General features: G+C 45.3%; 1 protein-coding gene across 8 annotated transcripts in view; it reads left to right on the top strand.

The window, feature by feature from the left end:
* LOC122412002 (nephrin-like) overlaps window positions 1-19,933 on the top strand; it is a 142,957-nt gene that overhangs the window by 26,368 nt on the left and 96,656 nt on the right. For 6 of the 8 annotated variants that reach the window (XM_043421187.1, XM_043421186.1, XM_043421194.1 and 3 more), the window contains one exon: window positions 325-1,793. In XM_043421187.1, coding sequence (XP_043277122.1) covers window positions 1,625-1,793 — 169 coding nt within the window. In that variant the 5' untranslated portion in view covers window positions 325-1,624. Of the gene's footprint in view, window positions 1-324; window positions 1,794-19,933 lie in introns of those variants that run through there. The other 2 variants (XM_043421188.1, XM_043421189.1) reach the window with 2 other exon arrangements.

The following is a 19,933-nucleotide window of genomic DNA, read 5'->3' as shown; positions in this document are numbered from 1 at the left end:
GTGCAGCTTTGTTTGATATATCGAGTATTCTTTTGCATGCTGATAAATTGAGAAAAAGTTATTAATTTCGGAGGCTTTTATCGATGAAAAAAAATCATTCGGCAACGATTCATCATCAGTGCCGGAGGGAGCGTTTTCTTGTGCATGCGTGTACACTTTGTCGTTTGCTTTTTTTCTCTGCTAGTGTTCTCTTAGTAAAATAGATGGCCACATATCGCCCGACAGCATGATGTATAATAAAAGTGGTGGTTTTGTGTATTCGAGATGTATAAACGTATACTAAGAGCGTGTGAGTCACGCACTTAAAGCAACATTCGTCTTCAGATCGGCGAGAGAGCAGCGTCGCCGTCGCCGTCGCCGTCGCTGTCGCCGTCGTCGTCGTCATCACTGTTGTCGTGGCCAATCACCCACGGCTGTGCTGCGACGCGCCCCCAAGAGTCCCCGACGCCAAGAGCCACGAGACAGACAGACGGATAGACCCTTGTCCGGGCTCTCGTTTTTTCCATTTTTTTTGTCTCTCTTCCCCGCAACAGAGTGGTGCAAACAAGTGGAACTTGCCGAGTGAGTGACACAAGTTTTTGGGGTTGGGCTCCTTTCTCCGGGGATTGCGGGCTGATCCGGAGGCTCGTGGGGAGGGGGAGAGCAACTCTGTGCGCGAGGGGGCGCCGGAGCAACGACGAGGGCCGCGAAAATAATTCGGAAGATCTCATCCACCGGCGCAGGCAGTCCGGAGACTGCTGGTTTTGAAGCTGAGAGTTCCACCTCCGGGAAAGGGGCTGCCGGAGGGAGGAGGGCTCGCGGAAAACTCCTCCGCAATTAAGCCCAACGCAAAGGAAGCCCGTGAGGGCCCGAGAGTGCTGACGGCTGCCGCCGGGAGCCTCGTCGAGTTGAAGCACGTGGCTAAGAGAGTCGACCGCGGTAAAAGAAGAAAGCGGGCGAGCTGCCGCATCGGCTCGTTCGTGCGTGCCTCCCTCTACCTCCGCGTATCCCTATTCCCTGTGTCAGTGTTTTTCTCATCGTCTTTTTAGTGTATACCCCGGTCACACTGAGATCCTCGTCTGAAACAACGCGGAACTACGAGAGTAACGGGGAGTGCGACGGACCTCAAGCATGTAACACTTTTTTTCTCTCTAGAGAACTCCGCTTCTCGTACACACGAAGGCTCGCGAGCCCCCGCACACGCCGAGCAAGAACAAGAGCCACTCTTCTCCCTCCTGGCTAGCTTCGCTCTGCCGCTCAAATTGGGAGATGAGAGTCTGACCTCGAGTGGGCGTTACACCGTGGCCGAGAAAAGTGCGAAAAGGGGGGCGAAGACCCCTTTGTTTTTTACCAGCGTATTCCACGACGGAGAGACTGAGACACGAGCTACTAATTCACTGAGGAACTGCGAGAGTTTCCTCTCTCGCCCTTTCACCACGCTCGCCACCCCTTTCTAGTCAGGCCAGTGGAAAGCTTCGTCGAGTCAAGAGGCCCGGCGCCCTCGTTCCAAGTACTTTTCTCCACATCCTCGTATCGTCGTTAAGCCCCATTGTCAACGCCTCATCTTCGTTTTCTCGTGTTATACAGACCCCCCGCGCCTCTGTCGAACGTGTAGAAACAAACAAACGAAAACTTGTACGGTGCAATGTGTACGAACCGGAAGAACGCCGGGATCGGCGCCTCCTTCAGCAAGACCGCGAAACTCGCCCTCCTCGACGGACCCCTGCTACCTCGCCGCATCATTCTCACACTTGCTCTCTGCTTCGGAACTTTCGTACAACGAAATCATGCGATAATCACCAACCAGGAGATCGGTAAGTCGAACTCAAATCTTTTATACTTTTTCTACTGCTGCTAATCTTGTATTTTACAAATATCGAGTTTGTTCAACCCCCCACCCCCCGGAAATGCCACCAAAATTCCGGGAGGCAAAAATGCGGGTGACGATGAAATTCGGACGAGTCACTTGGCACGATGGCGACCGAGAGGCTCGCCGAGGACTTGATACAAATTTTTGTTTTCAACCAATTTTTCTCGTACGCGAGTTTTGCTTTCCATTGCTCTTTCAATTCTGATCTTTTCTGTGCAAAACTAGTTTTTACTGTGAATCCGTTGAAAAGTGATTCGAAAATGTGTTTTTATGGGTATTCAACCATTCATGCTTTTCCAAGTTTCGCTTATCCCAAGACTGTTTGTATAAAAATTTAGATCATTCGAAGCCATTGTTTGAGGGGAATAAATGTACGTTTACTTTACAGCATTTTTTCCACGATTTTTCGTATTCGCTCAACAACGTTTCGTTATAAATTTGTTTTTTAAACTACTTTTTAATATCAACTAGTACAGAATGTTTTTTTTACGCGAAGGATTGATTTTTACGTAAACCTGTTCCAAAATGATACAGGTATCGCTCTTGACTGTTATGAAACTCGAAATTTGATGAGAGTAGATTTTACGAAATATATGTTATCGAAAAATGATCGATTACCACTATTTTTACAGTATTCCATTTTCATGTTTATGAAACCGAAAAAACTCTAAACTGTACGAGTTTATTCAGATATCAGTCGTCCGCGTTTGCATATGCACTATTCTCATATGTACCGCTTCTATTCGGTATTGGACGTCTATTATTCTCCAGTTGGAAATTCAAATTTTTCATTCGATTCTCAAAAGAACTCATCCTCGAGTGGAAAACAATATATCCAGAGGTTTTCTCGATATCGCGATATTTTGGTGATTATTAGTACCTCGAACAATGATATTTCCCCTCTGAATCTCTGGGAAAAAAAAAAAAAAAAAATGCCAGTCGTATTCCTTTCGGTATCTCTCATAAACGTTGAGTCTATTTTTTCCTATTATACACGCGGTTTTTGGATGGTTTTCCGTATGAAAGCATAATGTGCAACTGTATTGTAATTGAAAGTTGCGAGCATATTTATTTTTTCATCCGTTTACCGAAGCATTGAAAAGTGGTTGCGCCGCATATCTTTGTATACTCCGTCATAAGTGTCCGGGGTATGATCCCAATTAAGAGGAGCGCATCTTGGAAACACCTGGGCGCAGAGCACGAACAAATTTACCCCCTCTGGAGAGGTTTATACTCGCGCAGGCGAAACCGTAGCAAATACTCCGTTTGCGCAGCAGAGAGCCCGGCTGCGTATCTCTCGTTTCGAAGGATATGAAGCGTTTTGCGTCGACGATTGTTTGGTTTGTGATCGCTTTCCGGGAGACTCGAACACGCCACCGTTTTGTTCCCTCTCGTTGATTTTTCGAGGCGATTTCGGAGAGCGCCCATAACGCAAATGAGCTTGTTAGTCGCAGCTTGTAAAGCTCCATGGGCACCCTTTCTCGCTCTCTCTTGCTCCCTCGCGCATCCTCCCCGCTGCATACACTCGTTATTAAGCGTCATGGCAGTTACCTCGGTCTCCGATAGTCTCCCTCGGTGTACATATTCAAATATATATATTTACAGGGTGTCCCGAGTCGACCCTTCGCCGCGCGGATCTTCATTTTTCCTTGAATTTCAAACTCGACGGCGGTGAAATCATCGCCGCGGCTTCATTATGAATTTTCATTAATTAAAAACGTTGACACCTTGCCGCTTGGAACACATCTCGGACTCGGTGTAATTAGGAACCAGATTTCCTAAGCCTCAAACGACCAAGGAAGAGAAGTCACTGCGAATTTTCAATCGTCTACGACATAACTTTGAAAGCAGATAAAAAAAATCGCTCCTATAAAAGACAACAAACTTCTGTAAACCCCATTGTTTTTTGCACCCCTTACAACCGAGCGTCAATTCGCTTTCCGTACAAACCACCGCGAGTTCCACGGGATCGGTCTCGCACTGTTGAGCTCCCTCCTTAACCGTACCGGGATAGCGCATAAAAGGATGAGCCAGCTCAAAGAATTTATACTTGCTCGGGCTGAGATCCGATCGGGAAAACGATAGAATACTTTGCACAGGATTGAATTTCGCATTATCGAGAAGCTCGGACACCCTGTACACGCGTATATAAGCCCTACAGTAAATTTTCCTATATATGTATATTTAGTGTATTTGGTGACTCCGCCAGGCTACAGCACGGCGATATTTACCGCGTAGCATACTGCCTCGCACCGTTTCAACGTTCACCAGCGTTATACAACATTGCTAGCTATAAACTACCCCAACCCTCGAGCCCCCTTTCTCCTCCCCCGGCCCCTGTCATCGACGTGCCCATAAAATATGTCGTCGCTAATTTAGTTGGCGATAAACGCTGAAAGCGCAACAACAATATGGTCCCCTCTCATATTCTATCTCGTTTACTCTCCATCTGGTAGCTTTGGCGGTAGCTCACGTTGGCGAGGAGATGCGACGAAAACCTCTCGGGATCATTACCCGATGCGTATCTGCCCCGGGCCGCTTTTCCCTTCGGCTCCCCCTCCCTAATTTTCAGCCTTTCCTCTTCCTCCCGCCCAATTGACGCTGTCAGCAAATAAATAAACGAACAATAAATAATCGAATGTAGAGGAGCGTGTGTTTTGTTCCAGTTTAATTTTCAGCTGTATCAACGTGCATTTGCGAATGCGAACGTTATTTCCTGCCTACTTTTCTTTTTTTCTCTCTCTCTTTACCCCTCCCCCCCCCCCCCCGGCCTCGATAAGCTCCAGATTTTGTATACGTCCGGAACAGAAAAAATAAAAAAAATAGCCGTGAACTTGATTTGTATCTGAAAGCAAAGAGGTCCTCTCGCATCAAACAATTCTCTCGTGGCTAAGGATTCCATGGCGCAATTTCATTTCATGATTCGACGCTTTCAATCAATTTTATTTCCGGTCGTGCTGCTCCCGCACGCCCTCGTATATACGCGTGTGCTTGTGTGTGTGGGGGTGTGTTGGACGAAACAAAGAAGAGGTAACAAAGAGCGCGCTCTCTACTCCGATTAATTGGCACATCCGAGAAATTCATTTCAAATGCATACCGTAGAAAACATGGTTGAAATAGAATTTAAGAGAGCAATCAATTGACACTAACGAACAGACGGTAGACCAGCTTCTCCTGTCCGATTTATCGAACAAAAATTTGTTGATTAATTTAAAATGCACACGAATCACGCGATACTACTCGATTAAATGCATATTCCGTCTACAATAATTACCCCAATTTTTGTATACACGCTTCGATTTTGAACGACCTTCAAAATCCACTTTTTATCGTTCGCAGAGTGTGCTGCTTCGGTCAGATTACTCGACTCTGAAAATGTCTTTGAGCAGCAACGCATTTTCTAATCAAATGGTTCAACATCACGCGGGCGTCATTTCGCGATGCTCGCACACTTGGAAATATATATCTCCAATTTTTGTGAAAAGTGAACGTGCGCGTGTTTATTCCCAAGCAGTACACTCGTTGCAATGATATTCCCGGTGCTAATAGTTATTACCTCACCTTGTATATACAGGCACGAGCAAGGTACGCGGGATCGCGCTAAAGTGCACGTTAGTTGGCAAAATTTCAAGCGAATCAATCACCCCGCGCGCGCGCGCGCGCTCTTCCCACGCCAAGAGTCCATTATGATTTTAACAGTCCTATTTATTTAACTGCGCTCACGAGCACGAGTTATCCCCGCGAGATGTGTATCGACGCTCTATATATCTGACTGCGTATGTGTATTGTGCCGTGCGCGCGCGAGCGTGCGCGAACTTCTGCCTCAAAGAGCCCACGAAAAGGAGAAGGGGAGGGGGCCGAGAAAGGACGAGGGGTTAAGGAGGCTCTCGGGTACTGCAACGGTGATTTATCGTTAACCGTTAGGGGCGCTGCACTTAGGTGAAAAGTGAGAGAGAAGAGCGCGAGAGAGGGAGAGGGCAAGCAGGGTGATAGAGAAATGTACGGCTACTCTCGACGAGAGGGGTTGGAGTTTTGAAAGTAAGGTGCGGCTGCTCAGCAGCAATAGTAAAACACAATGTAGCAGCATCCTGAAACTCTCTCTCTCTCTCTCTCTCTCTCTCTCTCTTTCCCTCCTCCTTTCTCGCTCACACACACGTACGGATACAAGATCTTTGTGTAAGAAAGAGCGGGAAAGAGAATGAGGAGAGGATTGTTCACTGGCTGAGTCTACACACCGCCGCTAGTGCTACAAGATACATGTTTTCGCGCAGTCCCAAATCCAGTTACAGTTGGCGACGAGATTTGTGTAAGTGAAACAACGCGCTCCCTTCCTCCGGGTCTCTCTCTCTCTCTCTCTCTTCCTCTTCACCCTCGATCTTACGTAAGCGCCTAAGAGCACCATCGTACCAATGAATTTGCCAAATTTTAACACCCTCATTCCTCACTTTTTCTGGAGTTACGTTGTAACTTTTGCTCTCGCTCTCTCTCTCTCGTTTTTTTTTTTTTTTTTTTTTTATTTCTTTTTTCTAATATCTCTCCCGGCCCAGCTCCGGGTTTTAATTACGATCAACTGTAAATAGAAGAAAATAAGCGAAGCGTCTCATCTCCGTTTCCTTTTTTCCTCTCCCGCTTTTCTCTTCGCTCGCATCCGTACGGAGAGGATTTCTCTCGCATGGTTTAGCTGCAAAACTTGGACAAGTTTCCATTCATCAGTCTCTCGCTCTCGCTCTCGCTCCCTCCCTCCCTCGCTCTCTCGGTTTTTCTCTCTGTCGGTGTTTCAGGATATTACAGTTGGCGGAATATTCCTGGTCATTCAAACTTTTGAGGTCAGAACCCCGCGGATGGCCAAGTCCGCCAGGGAGATCCTTCGTTTCCAACTATGCTTATGATATATACACAGGAATGAGCAGAGAGATTGGGAAAACGCGGGGCTCGAGAGAGGCACAGAAAATGACGTATATTGAAACGTTTCTATGAATAAATTCTATTTATTCATGCAAATATCGAAATCAGGATTTCTGATACGGTTTTCCCTCTGTTTCATCCTCTTCCAGAGAGTACATATAGAAATCCCCCGCGTCCTCTGTCTGCAAGACTCGATATTGATCGTTTGAAGAAAATGGATATGCTTAGCCCTCTCTTCCTCTCTTCTTCCTCCATTTTTCAATTTATCTTTCTGTTTTCGGTCATTTATTCCTATACTACCGAGATTTTTAAAGGACATGAATTTATCTGAAATCGACAAGACACGGAGACAAAAAGTAACGAAAAGAGTCAAATATGAGGGGGAAAACTTGTTTTTTTTTCTGCTTTAAAAACGAATTGTTCAATCTGAAATCTGGAAGAAAAAATATCACGAGCTGTCGAAGGTATTATTTTATTTATTAAGTAATGATTATGTAAATTTTTTATTTTAACAGGAGAATAGAAAATCGAATGGGTTCTCGAACGCGAAAAGTTGAAACGTACGAAGCTGCATTAGCACAAAAAAACATGATTTTCTCAACCGAGACGATAGGAGTATTCTGCTTGCACAGATAAAATTGGTTTATACATGTACTTCGTATAGGGTAGATGGTGAAGTGTTATAGACCGCCATTGGCCAGACTTTCCGTGTTTGAAATTCGTTAATCCTCGCTCGACGTCGTCGACGCCCGCGGTCCAACACTGCTGAAAATTCGTCCACTTTTCTTCTCCTTTTCTCTATACACTCGCGCGTTGTTCCTTTGGGGCTTTTGTGTTGACGCTTCTAATACGGCATTTCCGCCGTTCGTAAAAATGAAGACGAAGAGTGTGCGAGGAAATGCCTGGTGAGACACATGGAGGGAAAGAAAAAGACCGGGAATACAAAATTGTGTATTATTACGAGCATCTTCCTACCGCTGCAGCAGGCTTTTGCAATTTAATTATCCACTCGGGCATTTTCTCCGCAAACGCGTATACGTATATACAGGTGCCGCTGATACTACCTTCCAAAGCTCATCTCGCTAAGAAAATCCAGGGAAGCAGCATTTTACCGAATTCCCCGAGTTTCAAAGTCCCAGAAGCCTTCCCTCTTTCTTTCTTTCTTTCCTCCTTTCTCTCTTTTCTCTCTCTCTCTCTCTCTCTCTCTGTCTCTCTCATTTCTCCACTCGCGGCTCTCGACGAAGACATTTTTTTCGGGGCCATTGGAAAGGCGATATTGGAAATTCGGTAAAGTCCCTACCCATCGCCGAGTAGTTTTACGATATTATCTCTTGCTATGAGCGCGATAGTGGGCTCGCGACATATGCATATTGTACATGTGACCGTCTACACGCATATGTGTATCTCGTAAAATCGATTTTGGCCGATTAGTTTGTGAATTTGCCGAGCCACAATATCTCCTTCGCTATTTAGCATTCCAATCGGATTTTATGATTAGCGTCGAGGGTATCGAGTTCTCCTGCCACGCGATCGGGCATTGTGCGATTATCTAGTTCACCCCTTTTACCATAGCCTCGCTGCTCCTCGCTGCCTCTATAATTTATCCCAAAATTACCGCAAATTACATTTTACAAATGTCGACTAACCGCCTCTCACCAGTGACAATTCTCTACTCTATTTTCACCCCTGCTTATTGTATACCCATGTGCGATGCTCGGAGCAGGGGGAGCTCGGACACGTCGGATATCAAGTGACAAATTACATGGCAACGAAACATTTGAGCACTATTTTTGTCACTCAAAAAATGGCTCAGTCAAGCTCCCTTCTTCATCTTGTATTCGAATATCTAATCGATTTATATGCGCTAAAACGATTTATACTTCACTATAAGACAGACATTAAGCTGAAAATAATTGATCATTCACCTGCTATGTGTATATATATTCAGCTGTGCAACCGCGTTATTGACAGTATTTCACGGTTATATTGGAGGTGCACAGCCGTGTGTCTGACATTCCCAAGTTATTTCGAGTGAGAAACAATTTGAGTTTTCCACAGTCAGCTCTTCTGCTGCCTGACGTTCTTCAGATGTCTCGTTTTACTCGAAACTTTCGTTTTTCCGAGGGTTCCGTACTAGTCGTGTCGGATTGCGCGATCTTATTACCAGCAATTTCCTAATTTTCTTGCACGTAACTCACTATTTTTTTTTTCCTCGCTACTACAGTTGACACGTGACTGTGATTTTTTCTGTCTATTCCCGTGCCACGAGCCTTCGTCATGAGCCGGTAACTTTGAAAAAAATTGAAGGCTGTTCCTGCGTTTACACAACTCGAGCCAAATCATTCGTTAGCCCTTTCAAACTAATTCACCCCCTCTTCGCGTGTTCTGCTTGCGGTTTAGCACCTTAACCCTGACTTTTAGAGATCCCTGGGGTTTCACTCGAGCAGCGAGAAAGAGCGAGCGGAGAGCTGCAAAGGAGGATGGAGAGAAGGAGCGAAGGCCCTTTCGTAACCAGCCACTTGTGCTCGGCGTGCGAAAAAAATAATTATTTTACGAGCTCAACGACCTCGAATCTCGCCCGGCGGTGCGCTTCACACCTAACGAAAACGCTACCTTTTCACGAGTACTTTCCTCAATAACCCGGGCTTACAACTTTTTCTCATCTCCCTAGAAAGTTTTCTTAATATTGACCCTGTTAAGGTGGTACTACTTTATCCCGACACTTGCTCACTGCAAATGCCTCTCTTAACCCATCTCCGTCATTCCCGTTGTCATAATCGAATAAACAATGCAAATTCAATTCCTCAAACTATATATACTAACTGCACCAGAAAAAAGGGACAACACTTAACCTCAAAGTTTTCATCTAAATGTCGAATGAATACGCTTGTTCCGAGCTCGTGCATGTCCGCAGTACTCCGCGCCCGGAGAGTTCGGTACAACATTACATCTGGTAATACGAGTCTATGACAAATGAAATATATGTATATACGCTGGATTTGCGTGGAATATATGTCTGCCGAGCCGGATACGAGAGGGCGAGAAGCTCCTTTGTGAAGCTTCTTATCCGTTCTCGAAAGGGTAGGCACAAGGGCCGCTTCGGAGCAAGTGGATGCGTCTAGAGAGAGGAAGAGAGAGAGACAGAGCGAAGAAGGAGGAGGCAGAGGAGAGAAGTGGAAAAGGAAAGAGGTCCAGGGGCTAGGAGGCTAAAAGCGACGACGCGGAGCCCGGAGCAATGGGATCAGTCGAGCGTATAATATGCTGAAACTGTACTAACGTAGGTTGGTAGAGAGAAGGACCTTTTGGCCAACTGTTCCCTCGCTATTATAACTACGTACCGCATACAACTCTCTCTCTGTACCATTTCTAGGTTATCCGTATACGTATATAGATATACGTAGGTTATAAAGGAGAGACAGGAAACGAGAGCCCAGGCAGCGAGAAGGAAGGGAGAGAGGAAGGGGAAAAAGAGAAATGACCCAGGACCAAGAGTGATGAGAGGACTGTGTGTTTGGGTACACACACTCTCTCTCTCTCTCTCTCTCTCTCTCCGCGTCTCTCCTCATTCTCTCTCGTTGGCTGTACGTATACGGTATAGCCCGAGTTTCAGGTTACTGAATTTTCCCGTGGCCAACCGTGAGCGCTTTCATTCCAGCGGAACCGACTCTTCCCTCCTCCTTCTTCTTCACCTGCTCCTCCTCCTCTTGCCCCATTGCTACCTTTCCTTTTTTTTAGCCTTGGGGTGTTTTTCGTGTCAACCGCGGTACTATTGATAGAGCCTATAAAGTTGTGGTACGGTAAATCAGAGGTGGTATGTGGCTCGCGAGCCCGCGACGAAAATGAGAATAAAAGAGCTCCGGTGTGAGGTTGGACTGGTGGGAGAGAAATAAAAATTGATCCCCTTTGTTTGGTCTGCGGATACGGAGAAAATGGTGAGCTCGAAAGTACTCTGAAGTTATATATTTTTTGTCAAACGTCTCACGCATTTACATCTCTCCTACGGTTTTTTTTCTTCTTCTTCGTTCATCGCGTGTACCGCACCGCGTGCGTCGTTGCGTCATGAATTTTCAAGAGAGCGACGCGCTCTCAGATTCCTCGAAAGCTTTTACAGTCTTTCCCTTCCACCCCACAGTTTCCTCTTTACCTATCTTTTCACCTCGTTTGCTTTATCTCTTGGTTTGTTAATTTTATCCCCCCCCCCCCCCCCCCATCATTGCTAAAACGTTGCTTCTGGTGTTTTCTATCTTTTCGTCTTTTTACAATCTCTTTACCTCTCACGAATCGGGGACTTTTATATACACACCTTTTCAAAAGTCAATACTAATGTAAGCAGGAATCGTGAATTTTCGAACTGATTACTGCTCAAGTAGCTACCGAGAATTTTCCTGATTTGAGATAACATCGCTGTGATCAATCGGAAATCTACAAACCCCCACGCGCTCCGTCGATTTAGGAAAATTTGCACTATCAACCTTCTCCATTTTCCTCCGTTTACTCTTCTCCCTATCGAAAACAATCTCGGTTTTGAATGATATTTTACGAAAGTTAGGTCGCAAAGGTACACACCATTGGAGAAATTTCTCTTGGCTATTTTGTCTTTTTTGTCTTTTTTAGAGTATATTTACGAGTTTTGGAAGGTCTTGTAGATTAAAATATATACATATATGCAATCTCGAAGCTTCTTTGCCCGGATTGTTTTATTGCAATTGCTAAAGAGGAAGCTTCCTCGTCGACTTTTCTTTTCTATACCTGTCTCGATCGTTCTTCCTCGCCCTCTCGTTTTCGTTCTCGTTCGCAACATGTCTGATATTCAATTGGATTTTATTTTAGCGTTAAAAAGTGTTCCCTCCTTGCTCGCTCTTACTCTATTAGCTCAAGTGGATTCTGTCCTCTCGCTATTCTTGCCCGAGATTTTTCCTCGCCGCGCCTCGTTTTTTTCTTCCCGTACTATTTTCCATTCTTTTTCTCATTCTCCTTTTTCTTTCTCTTCCACTTTAATGTCTTATTTTTTGCTTTATCCCGGCCCAAAGAGAGGCTGAGGAAAAAACGTTCCGATATTCAATTTTCATCTTGAATATTGTGACGTCACGTGCGACGCGCTTTTTTCACCCTGATCCAGCATCTCGCCTTGGAAATTTCATCGCCCGGACGCCCCCGACGACGGAAATATTTAAATATTGTGATAAGTAGCCTCGTATACAAATAAATTTATGGAAATATTTTACGCCCTCCTTTTTGTTTGCCTCTTTCCTCCGTATTTTTTTAAACTGCACACCACCTACACGTGGTTGTTGAAAAATTTGCACACGCTCTCGCGGCGGCCCGAGACAAAAAAATCAACATAAATCCACCATTTGGAGGTCGTAAATTTTTCGTCATCCTCGTGAGTTGAATTTGTTTGTCACGCATAAAAAGAGTGGGGAAAAAAAACAAAAAAACAACGCATAAACTCCAAAGATGAGGTTGAAAACCACAAAAATTTCGCAATCTCGTTACTTTTCGGAGCTCGGCTTCACCGAGCAGCGTATTTCACGTCTGAGCTTTTTGAAAATTGCAAAAACTATGAAAGCGTATACTGCGTATAGAGTCGCTAGACGGAAGAAATAGCTTCTGTTCTGTCGCCACCTCTCTTCCTCAAAGAGGGCAAACTCGCACATCTTCTGCTGCTAAGAAAACTCTCGCAGGAATGAAGAAGAAGAATAAGAAAAAAAAATGTATAAAATGTGCCTCCGCATTTCCCTTTCGCGATGTCTTTTACTACGTGTGTTTCTCTTATTTTCGTTTCTCTGATATATTCATCCTCGAAAATGTATCGTTACTTCGGAGAAAGCCTCGTCATCCATCATATAGTCGCATAACTCATCTTACTACATTCGTGTTATGCTTTTTTTTTTTCGACAAATGATCTTGGCGTACTTTCATCCGGTAGACAATATTCAAACGTTCTCCAATTCATCATATTTCTCGAAAACGTATTCTCTTCATTTTGAATAGTTAATGCAGCAGGCGGTCCGAATCTATCGCGAATGGAACGATTCGGAGTGCATAAGGCCATTCGATTCGCTTGACATCGCCTTGAGGCCGAGACAAAAAATAACTTGGGCACATATATTCGGAGTGAAAATGGATTTGAAAAAAAGAATAGCACGAGCAGAGAGACGAGAGAAAAGAGAGCGAGTGAGAGGGATTGTGAAAGTTTGATAGTTTTTGGCGCGTGTGTCCCTTTGTTACGATGCGAGTGCACACGAAGTGTGCACTCGTTTCACATGCTGTGCTCTTGCCTCGGTGAATTCTCCGCACGGCTCATGTTATGCGACACATCGCGATGTTTGCTTTATCCACTAAAATCGGGCAACAGCAGTTTCAAGAATGTACAAATATTGATAAACGCGCGCTTTTCCCTCTTCCGTCCACACCACCTACCCCCCGATGCGCCTGTGTTCGCGCCCCGCCGCGCGGCTTTCTCTATGTAAATATTTATCGAACATAGAAAAAACGCTTGCGTCCATTTTGAATTGAACGAAATTGGCTTTAGACAATATATCGATGTCGTTTTTTCTTTGTTCAAACGTCTCTACATCGCGTCCCACCGTACAAATAAAATATGCCAGCCTCTCCTTTATCGCGTGTCGCTCCGTGCTGTGCCTTTGCTTTTCCCTGTCCCATTCTCTAACGGACGCACGTGAAAAAAAAGAACAAGAAAATTGAAAAAAGCCAACTACAGATGTCATATCCGCTGGAGGGCTGGATAGGGGCGCGGGGGGGTGCTAAAACGTCGATGCACATACTGGTTACTGCGAGAGATCGACGCAACATTTTTCTTTCGCCATAATCTCTCGCCCTTCCCCCCTTCGCAGGATCTTTCATTCTCCGGTTGCGCTCGCCGGTGCTTTTTCAGTCCACATATTTTTCTACGCTCTCGCTGCGTCTTTTTCCGCGTCCGCGTTCATATACATGAAAATATCAATAGAAAGCGCTCGAATCAATATCGCGTCGATGATTTGATCGACTCCGCGCGCCCCCTCCGCCCTCTCCGTTGCCGCGGACACTATACGTAACCCACATAGCGAAGCTCACCTATCAAAATGTCGCTCCGACGCGCGACAACTACTCAACAGCGTTATCCTCCCGGCCCCGTTATCCCGGCGGTAGGCAATTCCTAGTTTTTGTCGCACACCTCGTGTAGCTTGATTGACTCTCATGCGCGTATCGCGAAGCGAAAAAAAGCAACTTTCAGAGCGTTGCGTTTGCACGAAATTTACGAATCGAAAGCCTGCATAATTTTCCATATAAAAATGTAGCCGGCTTTACCGGAGTTTTTCGATGTTTAAAATTTCATTAAGTCATCTTCCCTGCACTGCGTTTCTTGCGGCCAAGGCATTTTTTCATCACGTTTTTTTTTTTTCAAAATATTTTCTTTTACGGACCGAAACAAAAACTTGCTGCATACGCCCTCGCTTTTTTATTTGAAAATATTTCATCGATTATTAGCTTATCGAATTGATTCGGAGTTGTGCAAATACTCGTGATATGCAGATAATTCGTCGGCCAACACTTGACATCACGAATGCCGATGGCGTTGATTTGTACATACGCGTTTATACGCATGTACGTGTGCGTGCTGTTGCACCCTCTGCATATCTCTTTCCAGATCCCCTCGCGTATCTTGTTGATGCCGTTGAGAGATATATACCTGTGAATAATTCAATATCGGGCTCGTGAATAATAATCGAATGAACAAGATAACCCACGTTGTTGCGTGTAAAAATAAAGAAAAAAAAAACAAAAAACAAAAAACAAAACGAAAAAAGAAGAAAAAAAAAACATGTTCGTACATTTACGTTCATCCGGATTTTTAGCTCTGACCAACTGTGCACTTGAATAGTGATTTGAGAAATGGAATTTCATGGTCAGATGACCGCCGAAATGTGTGGTTTGCAGCTCTATCGTTACGTCGAGTGGTACCGCGCGCCAGTCGCATCACCGAATTGAGAGGATGGAATTGGAAAACTGGATATCAATATTGTTGAAACAGGCGAAGAGAGCTTTTGCTGCATGCGCATACTTGGGTAAAAACGCGACGAAAACCGCGACGAGTCGGAGTTTCTTTAAAATTTTTTTGTTTCCTGTCACTTTTTCGTTGCTGCGCTTTTATAACTGCCACACTCGATTTCGTATAGCATGCTACGACACGAAATGAAAAAGACAGACACGGAGTGCGAGTCGTCTGAATGTACTCAGGAGAAACCAATGTTTTCGCGTGCGTTAGCGCCTGTGGCGCGCGGTATCGTTGAAACGTTACACATCAAGGGAACCGTGACATTGCAAAAGCTCCTGTTCGCTAGGCACAGTTGAGTACGTGTCAACGCTGCGTACTCAGCATCCACGGTGCACGCTTTTGCATCCTACGGAAATACTGGATTTTTCAAAAGTTGAGCTCAAATGAATTTGATTGTCCTCGAAGCTATTTCTTGGCATTATTCAATTCATTTGAGGAACAAACTGTTTCTCTTTTCTTACGGTCTCTCTCTCTCTCTCACACTGGAAAAAGATCATTTGAAGCGGCCCATCGTTGAAATGATTTCAGTGCAACTTAGCGTTCCTTTACGGGATCTTGCGAAGGAGAATCGAAGAGCGCGAAATACAGCAATCGAATACACCGAATCACTCTACGGTTTTGTCGAACTTTGCTCAAGTCGATGAGGGCCACTTTGCAAAGTCTCCTTTCAACTGTTGGTAGCGCGGCCTGTTGTTTAACTCGAATGAAGAGTTCTTCGAAACGGATAATAGCAATTCGGCGACTTTCAATGTTTCCTCGCGTAAATAAGTGATGAAAATTCGTCGAAATCTTAGAAACTACCCGATAGACAATTATTGGAAAATAAATCTTGGAGCGGTCTCGAATGATTGGATATGCACGAAACGAAGAGATTGAAACAAATATTTCCAATTATTTAGTGGAACCTACTCAAACTGGAAAATTCTAACTTCAAAAAATGCCATCGGATCGTTGATTGATTTATTTTAAGTTGCATTATCCTCTCGTGTATTCTGTTAAATACAACTTTAACAATCCTCAGTCGCGTAAATTTCAATTCGAATTGAAATTCCAGATATTTCCAATACTCGTAGCAAGGGCTCGTCATTGATTTGGTCGTGCCGAGTGCAGATATCTTCACCCCACAATCGTCCGGTAAATTTGTTCTCGAGGAACTCTGCGGTAGCCCTTTAGCCCTTGAATGCAAGTTGTGAACAACGGTGTACGCGAACGTGTTCACCGTATTCGAGAGAATTGACGCAGCGATACCAGTCAAGAGACAGCTTGCGTTTGTATGTGTGTGTGTGTGTGTGTGTGTCGCTCGGTAGATATTTGGTGATAGGTCGGTGACATTCACTGGGGTGCGAAGAGAACTTGTCGTCTACATCGTCGTCGTTGTTGTCGGTATAGAAAACGATCAGGAAGCGATTGGCCTCGATAACTGTTGGGTGCGCGAACCATGCAGCACACGTATTCGTGTGGGTACAATACATAAATGTACACGAATATATCCGTCTTCGTATACTCGTGTGTTTCTGCGTCCATATCGAACGAAAGCATGCTTCGCGTGAGAGGGTGTATCAAAATCTCTATGCAGTTTGTTCACTCCACACCTCATCACTTTTTCCACTCCGTGCAATTCGATTCGCGTTCTTTTGTTAGCTGCTCGAGCAAAAATCTACTATGCCGCGTATATATCTGCTGCACCGGGTGAGAGCGCCAAGTTTGCGCGTAACATGTGTATTTTTCGCTCCGAATAATATCTGTGAGGAGAGCAATGCGAGATGGGCAATAAGCTATCGTTGAGGGACCGTCGTGCATTGAAAAATTTGATAAATCACACAAATTCGCTCTCGTCGGAGTCTCTAAATTGTCAAACTACTTTCAACAAACATTTATGAAGAGCCTCGGAAATTTTCTCCTCCATTCGCTGCACAAAAGCCATTTGTCACGAGTCTCTTATATCCGCCGTCCTATTTGCTTTTTCAAAAACACGTTAATCCCTCTGCACTTTCTTTTATTATGATATTCCCCGCGGCGGGTGGAAATGATTCTGGAGGATTTCATCGGGTTGCATGGGTTGGACGTTGGCCAGCACGATGACCGAGTACGCTTGGACATCGCTCGCGAACTTTGCTAGCTGCTCTCACTGGTCAATACACACACTCTCTATTCCCCGCCCTCGAATCACCCTCGCCTTCCGCTCCTTAACTACAGTACGGCGAAGGAGCTTCCGGGCCGCGTCTATCCAGCTCTGTCTTGCTCTCCATTGCTTTCTCTATTCGTCGCTGTTGGACGCCATTACAAGTACCGCTATAACGGGCAGAGCACGATCATGGCGCTGCAACCGTACCAAAGGTGAGAGAAACATTCGTATCTGTTGCCTCCTCCCTTCATCCCTCTCTCTCCCTCTAAATTTATACACATACAGGGCATATACATGTGCCTGTGTATACATATTAAGTGGAGCACATTCGGCTCGGATGCGACGCAGCCTGGGTTCGCTCGCAGAGCCTCATTCTCGCCCTCACAGAGTTGCAGAGTCGTCATCTTAGTCGCTGTGTTACACCGAGAGCGCGCGTGACTTTACCCTTGGGGGGGCGCCCTCTTGCCGACTTCGGGAGCTGCTTCTACCCTCCCTGAATATTCCCTAGATTGCGCGCACCTATATATGTTGAATCACCATCATCAGCAGCTCTAGAACCCGAATACCTCTTTGCTAGCTCTCTCTCTCTCTCTCTCTTATTCTCTTGAGACGATTAACAGAACCGGAATCAAGAACGGGAACTATCTCCAAATGCAGAAACTTGTTGTATATATTGTCTATCTACTCTCCACGTTACGTTATATACGGACACACACACACACACACACACACACGTGTCCTAGCGAAAAGTCAAGTAGTCACGGAAAATGGCATTATTGCAAACTAGGCGGAGGCCCAAGTTCTGGCCAAGAGGAAAATGGAGGCAGATGCGCGATATACCTATTATTAATAATTGGTATACATGTCGTATCGCCCTCTTCTCTTCTCTTTCATTCGCCATAGCCTCGCAACCTTTATACAGCAATACTCTTACGAATTCAACAGCTTTTCCGTGCGTTTAGCAACGTCTGTTGCTGGCTATACGCACACGTTACAAGATTGAAAGAAGTACGTACTGCTCCTATGGGACCAGGATGCTGTTTCTCTGTCTCCGTTGCCTCTCCGTCTCTTTCTCTCTTTTCATGCCTCTCTAGACACGCGGCACATACACACGAGCTGAGGACATTTTTGTGCGAAACGGCAAACTGCGTTTTTAGGATGACTGCCCGCGTTGAAAGGTTTTTCCTCGTAGCGGGAGTCTGTGAAAGAGTCGCATTTTTTATCTGATTTAATAGCTTCTCTTTTACTCCGCGCGGTTGCGTCTGTCTGTAGACCATGTTCCAGGCTCGTAAACTTGTTTATATTTAGCAAATGATACTTTCACCTTGGCGTGCACGCGCTTGTAATTCTTCTGCGCATTTAGAAGAATTTTGAAGGCTCCCCTGGCGTCTCGGCTGATTCAAGTCGCCTCGGCGCGAGCAGCTCCTACTTTTTCTCCTTCTGCTACTCCCGTTGACTTTGGCCTTTTCATATATACACTCATTAAAGATGTGTACTCGCTAAATCTGACGAAAGAAAGTGCGCGCAGTCTTGATAACTCAAACTCTGAGATACATGTTGGATGAGGATTTAACGGTAAAAGCGATACCAGCGACGGTTCAAGGTTTCGTGTTTTTCCCTTTCGCCCCCACAAATCACATGGTTTTACGCCTTCTATGAAGCATCCTCACAACATCAGTCTTCACGAGGATGTCGTTTGCACAGCCACTCGACCCTCACTAATTTGTCGTCCAATTAGACGACCGCGCGCGCGCACCAGCTTTGATAGCGCTTCTCGCTTGCACCCCCGCACCGCCGGACCATCAGCTGCGGAGGCATTAACAAACTTTTTTCAAATCTCCGAATATGACACGTGCACATTCATCCCCTTGCGATGAAGAAAAACCTCCGGGGCGAGAAGATGCGAAAAATTGCTTACCGTTGATAATTGAATTAAATTTGCGCTTATGGTTTTCATCCATGCGGACGAAATCGCGCGGCTCTGATTTCTTCTATATCAGCGTCGATCTCGTTGGCTCGGGAGGAGAGACCGCGCCGGTGCTGCGGAATCTAGGAATGCTGTGCGATCCCAGCGGAACTCGTTGAGCCAAAGAAGAGACAATCTCGTCGCGATGCTCGATCGAGCTTGAAAAATGCTCCATCACGTATAACACAAAGCCTCGGAAATATGATTCAGGAAAAGGGTCAAAGAGAGAGGGGACAAGGGAGAGAAAAAAACGTTAATAAAAGCAGTGCGTCGAAGACAGAGAGCGATTATCACGCAGGTTACCCTGAATAAGGGAAATGTGTAATTCGCTCCGGAATTTATGCGGAAATGGTTTTCTCGAGACATGCTCAAAAGCTTATTTCTGCTCCCGTTCTGCACCAGGCTGCGATGCTTATAAAAAAAATTACTCGCCAGCTACGTTTTACCGACTGATGATTCTCTCTGCAGCTACCTCGGGGACCCATCGATGCGTATAACGAATAGTAAATGAGGTGAAAAAATATACATGTCCGTCGGAAAGCCGACTATATCCTTGATTCGTTTAGTTTCACGTCGTCGTTCTCGTCCTCGTCCTTTAATTCTCTTCCGTGTCACGTCGCCTCGTCGACGGGATCGGAAGGTTACGGCAAAGGATGCGAGCGCGTTTAGTTGACAGGAAAGTCCGTTGATACGTACGTGAATAAAATTGGAATATCAGTGACACGTCGTCGGGCAAGTCTCTCTACCGAATGATATGAAATTGCGTGGTGATGGCGAGATTGTTAAGCTCTCGTTCGCGGGGTACTCGACCGATAAACTCCGAAAGCTGAATTTCCCCTGAGGCAACCTTGTCGCCGTTCTGTTGCTTTTTCAAGTAAATGTCACTCGATGTTGCTGTGCCCCCGCATCTGCGAACAAATATCGGTTCGAGTCCACCGAGAATGCACAAATGAAAATAATTCGGCAAGTGCAACATTATTGCTGCGTTTACTAATTCTTTCGAGAAACATTATTTCGTACGGTTTTTTC

The sequence above is a fragment of the Venturia canescens genome, chromosome 6, assembly GCF_019457755.1.
Source record: "Venturia canescens isolate UGA chromosome 6, ASM1945775v1, whole genome shotgun sequence".
In the NCBI taxonomy this organism is placed as follows: domain Eukaryota; kingdom Metazoa; phylum Arthropoda; class Insecta; order Hymenoptera; family Ichneumonidae; genus Venturia; species Venturia canescens.
Note: the sequence above shows the minus strand (reverse complement) of the source record. Positions and strands in the feature narration are given on the sequence as shown.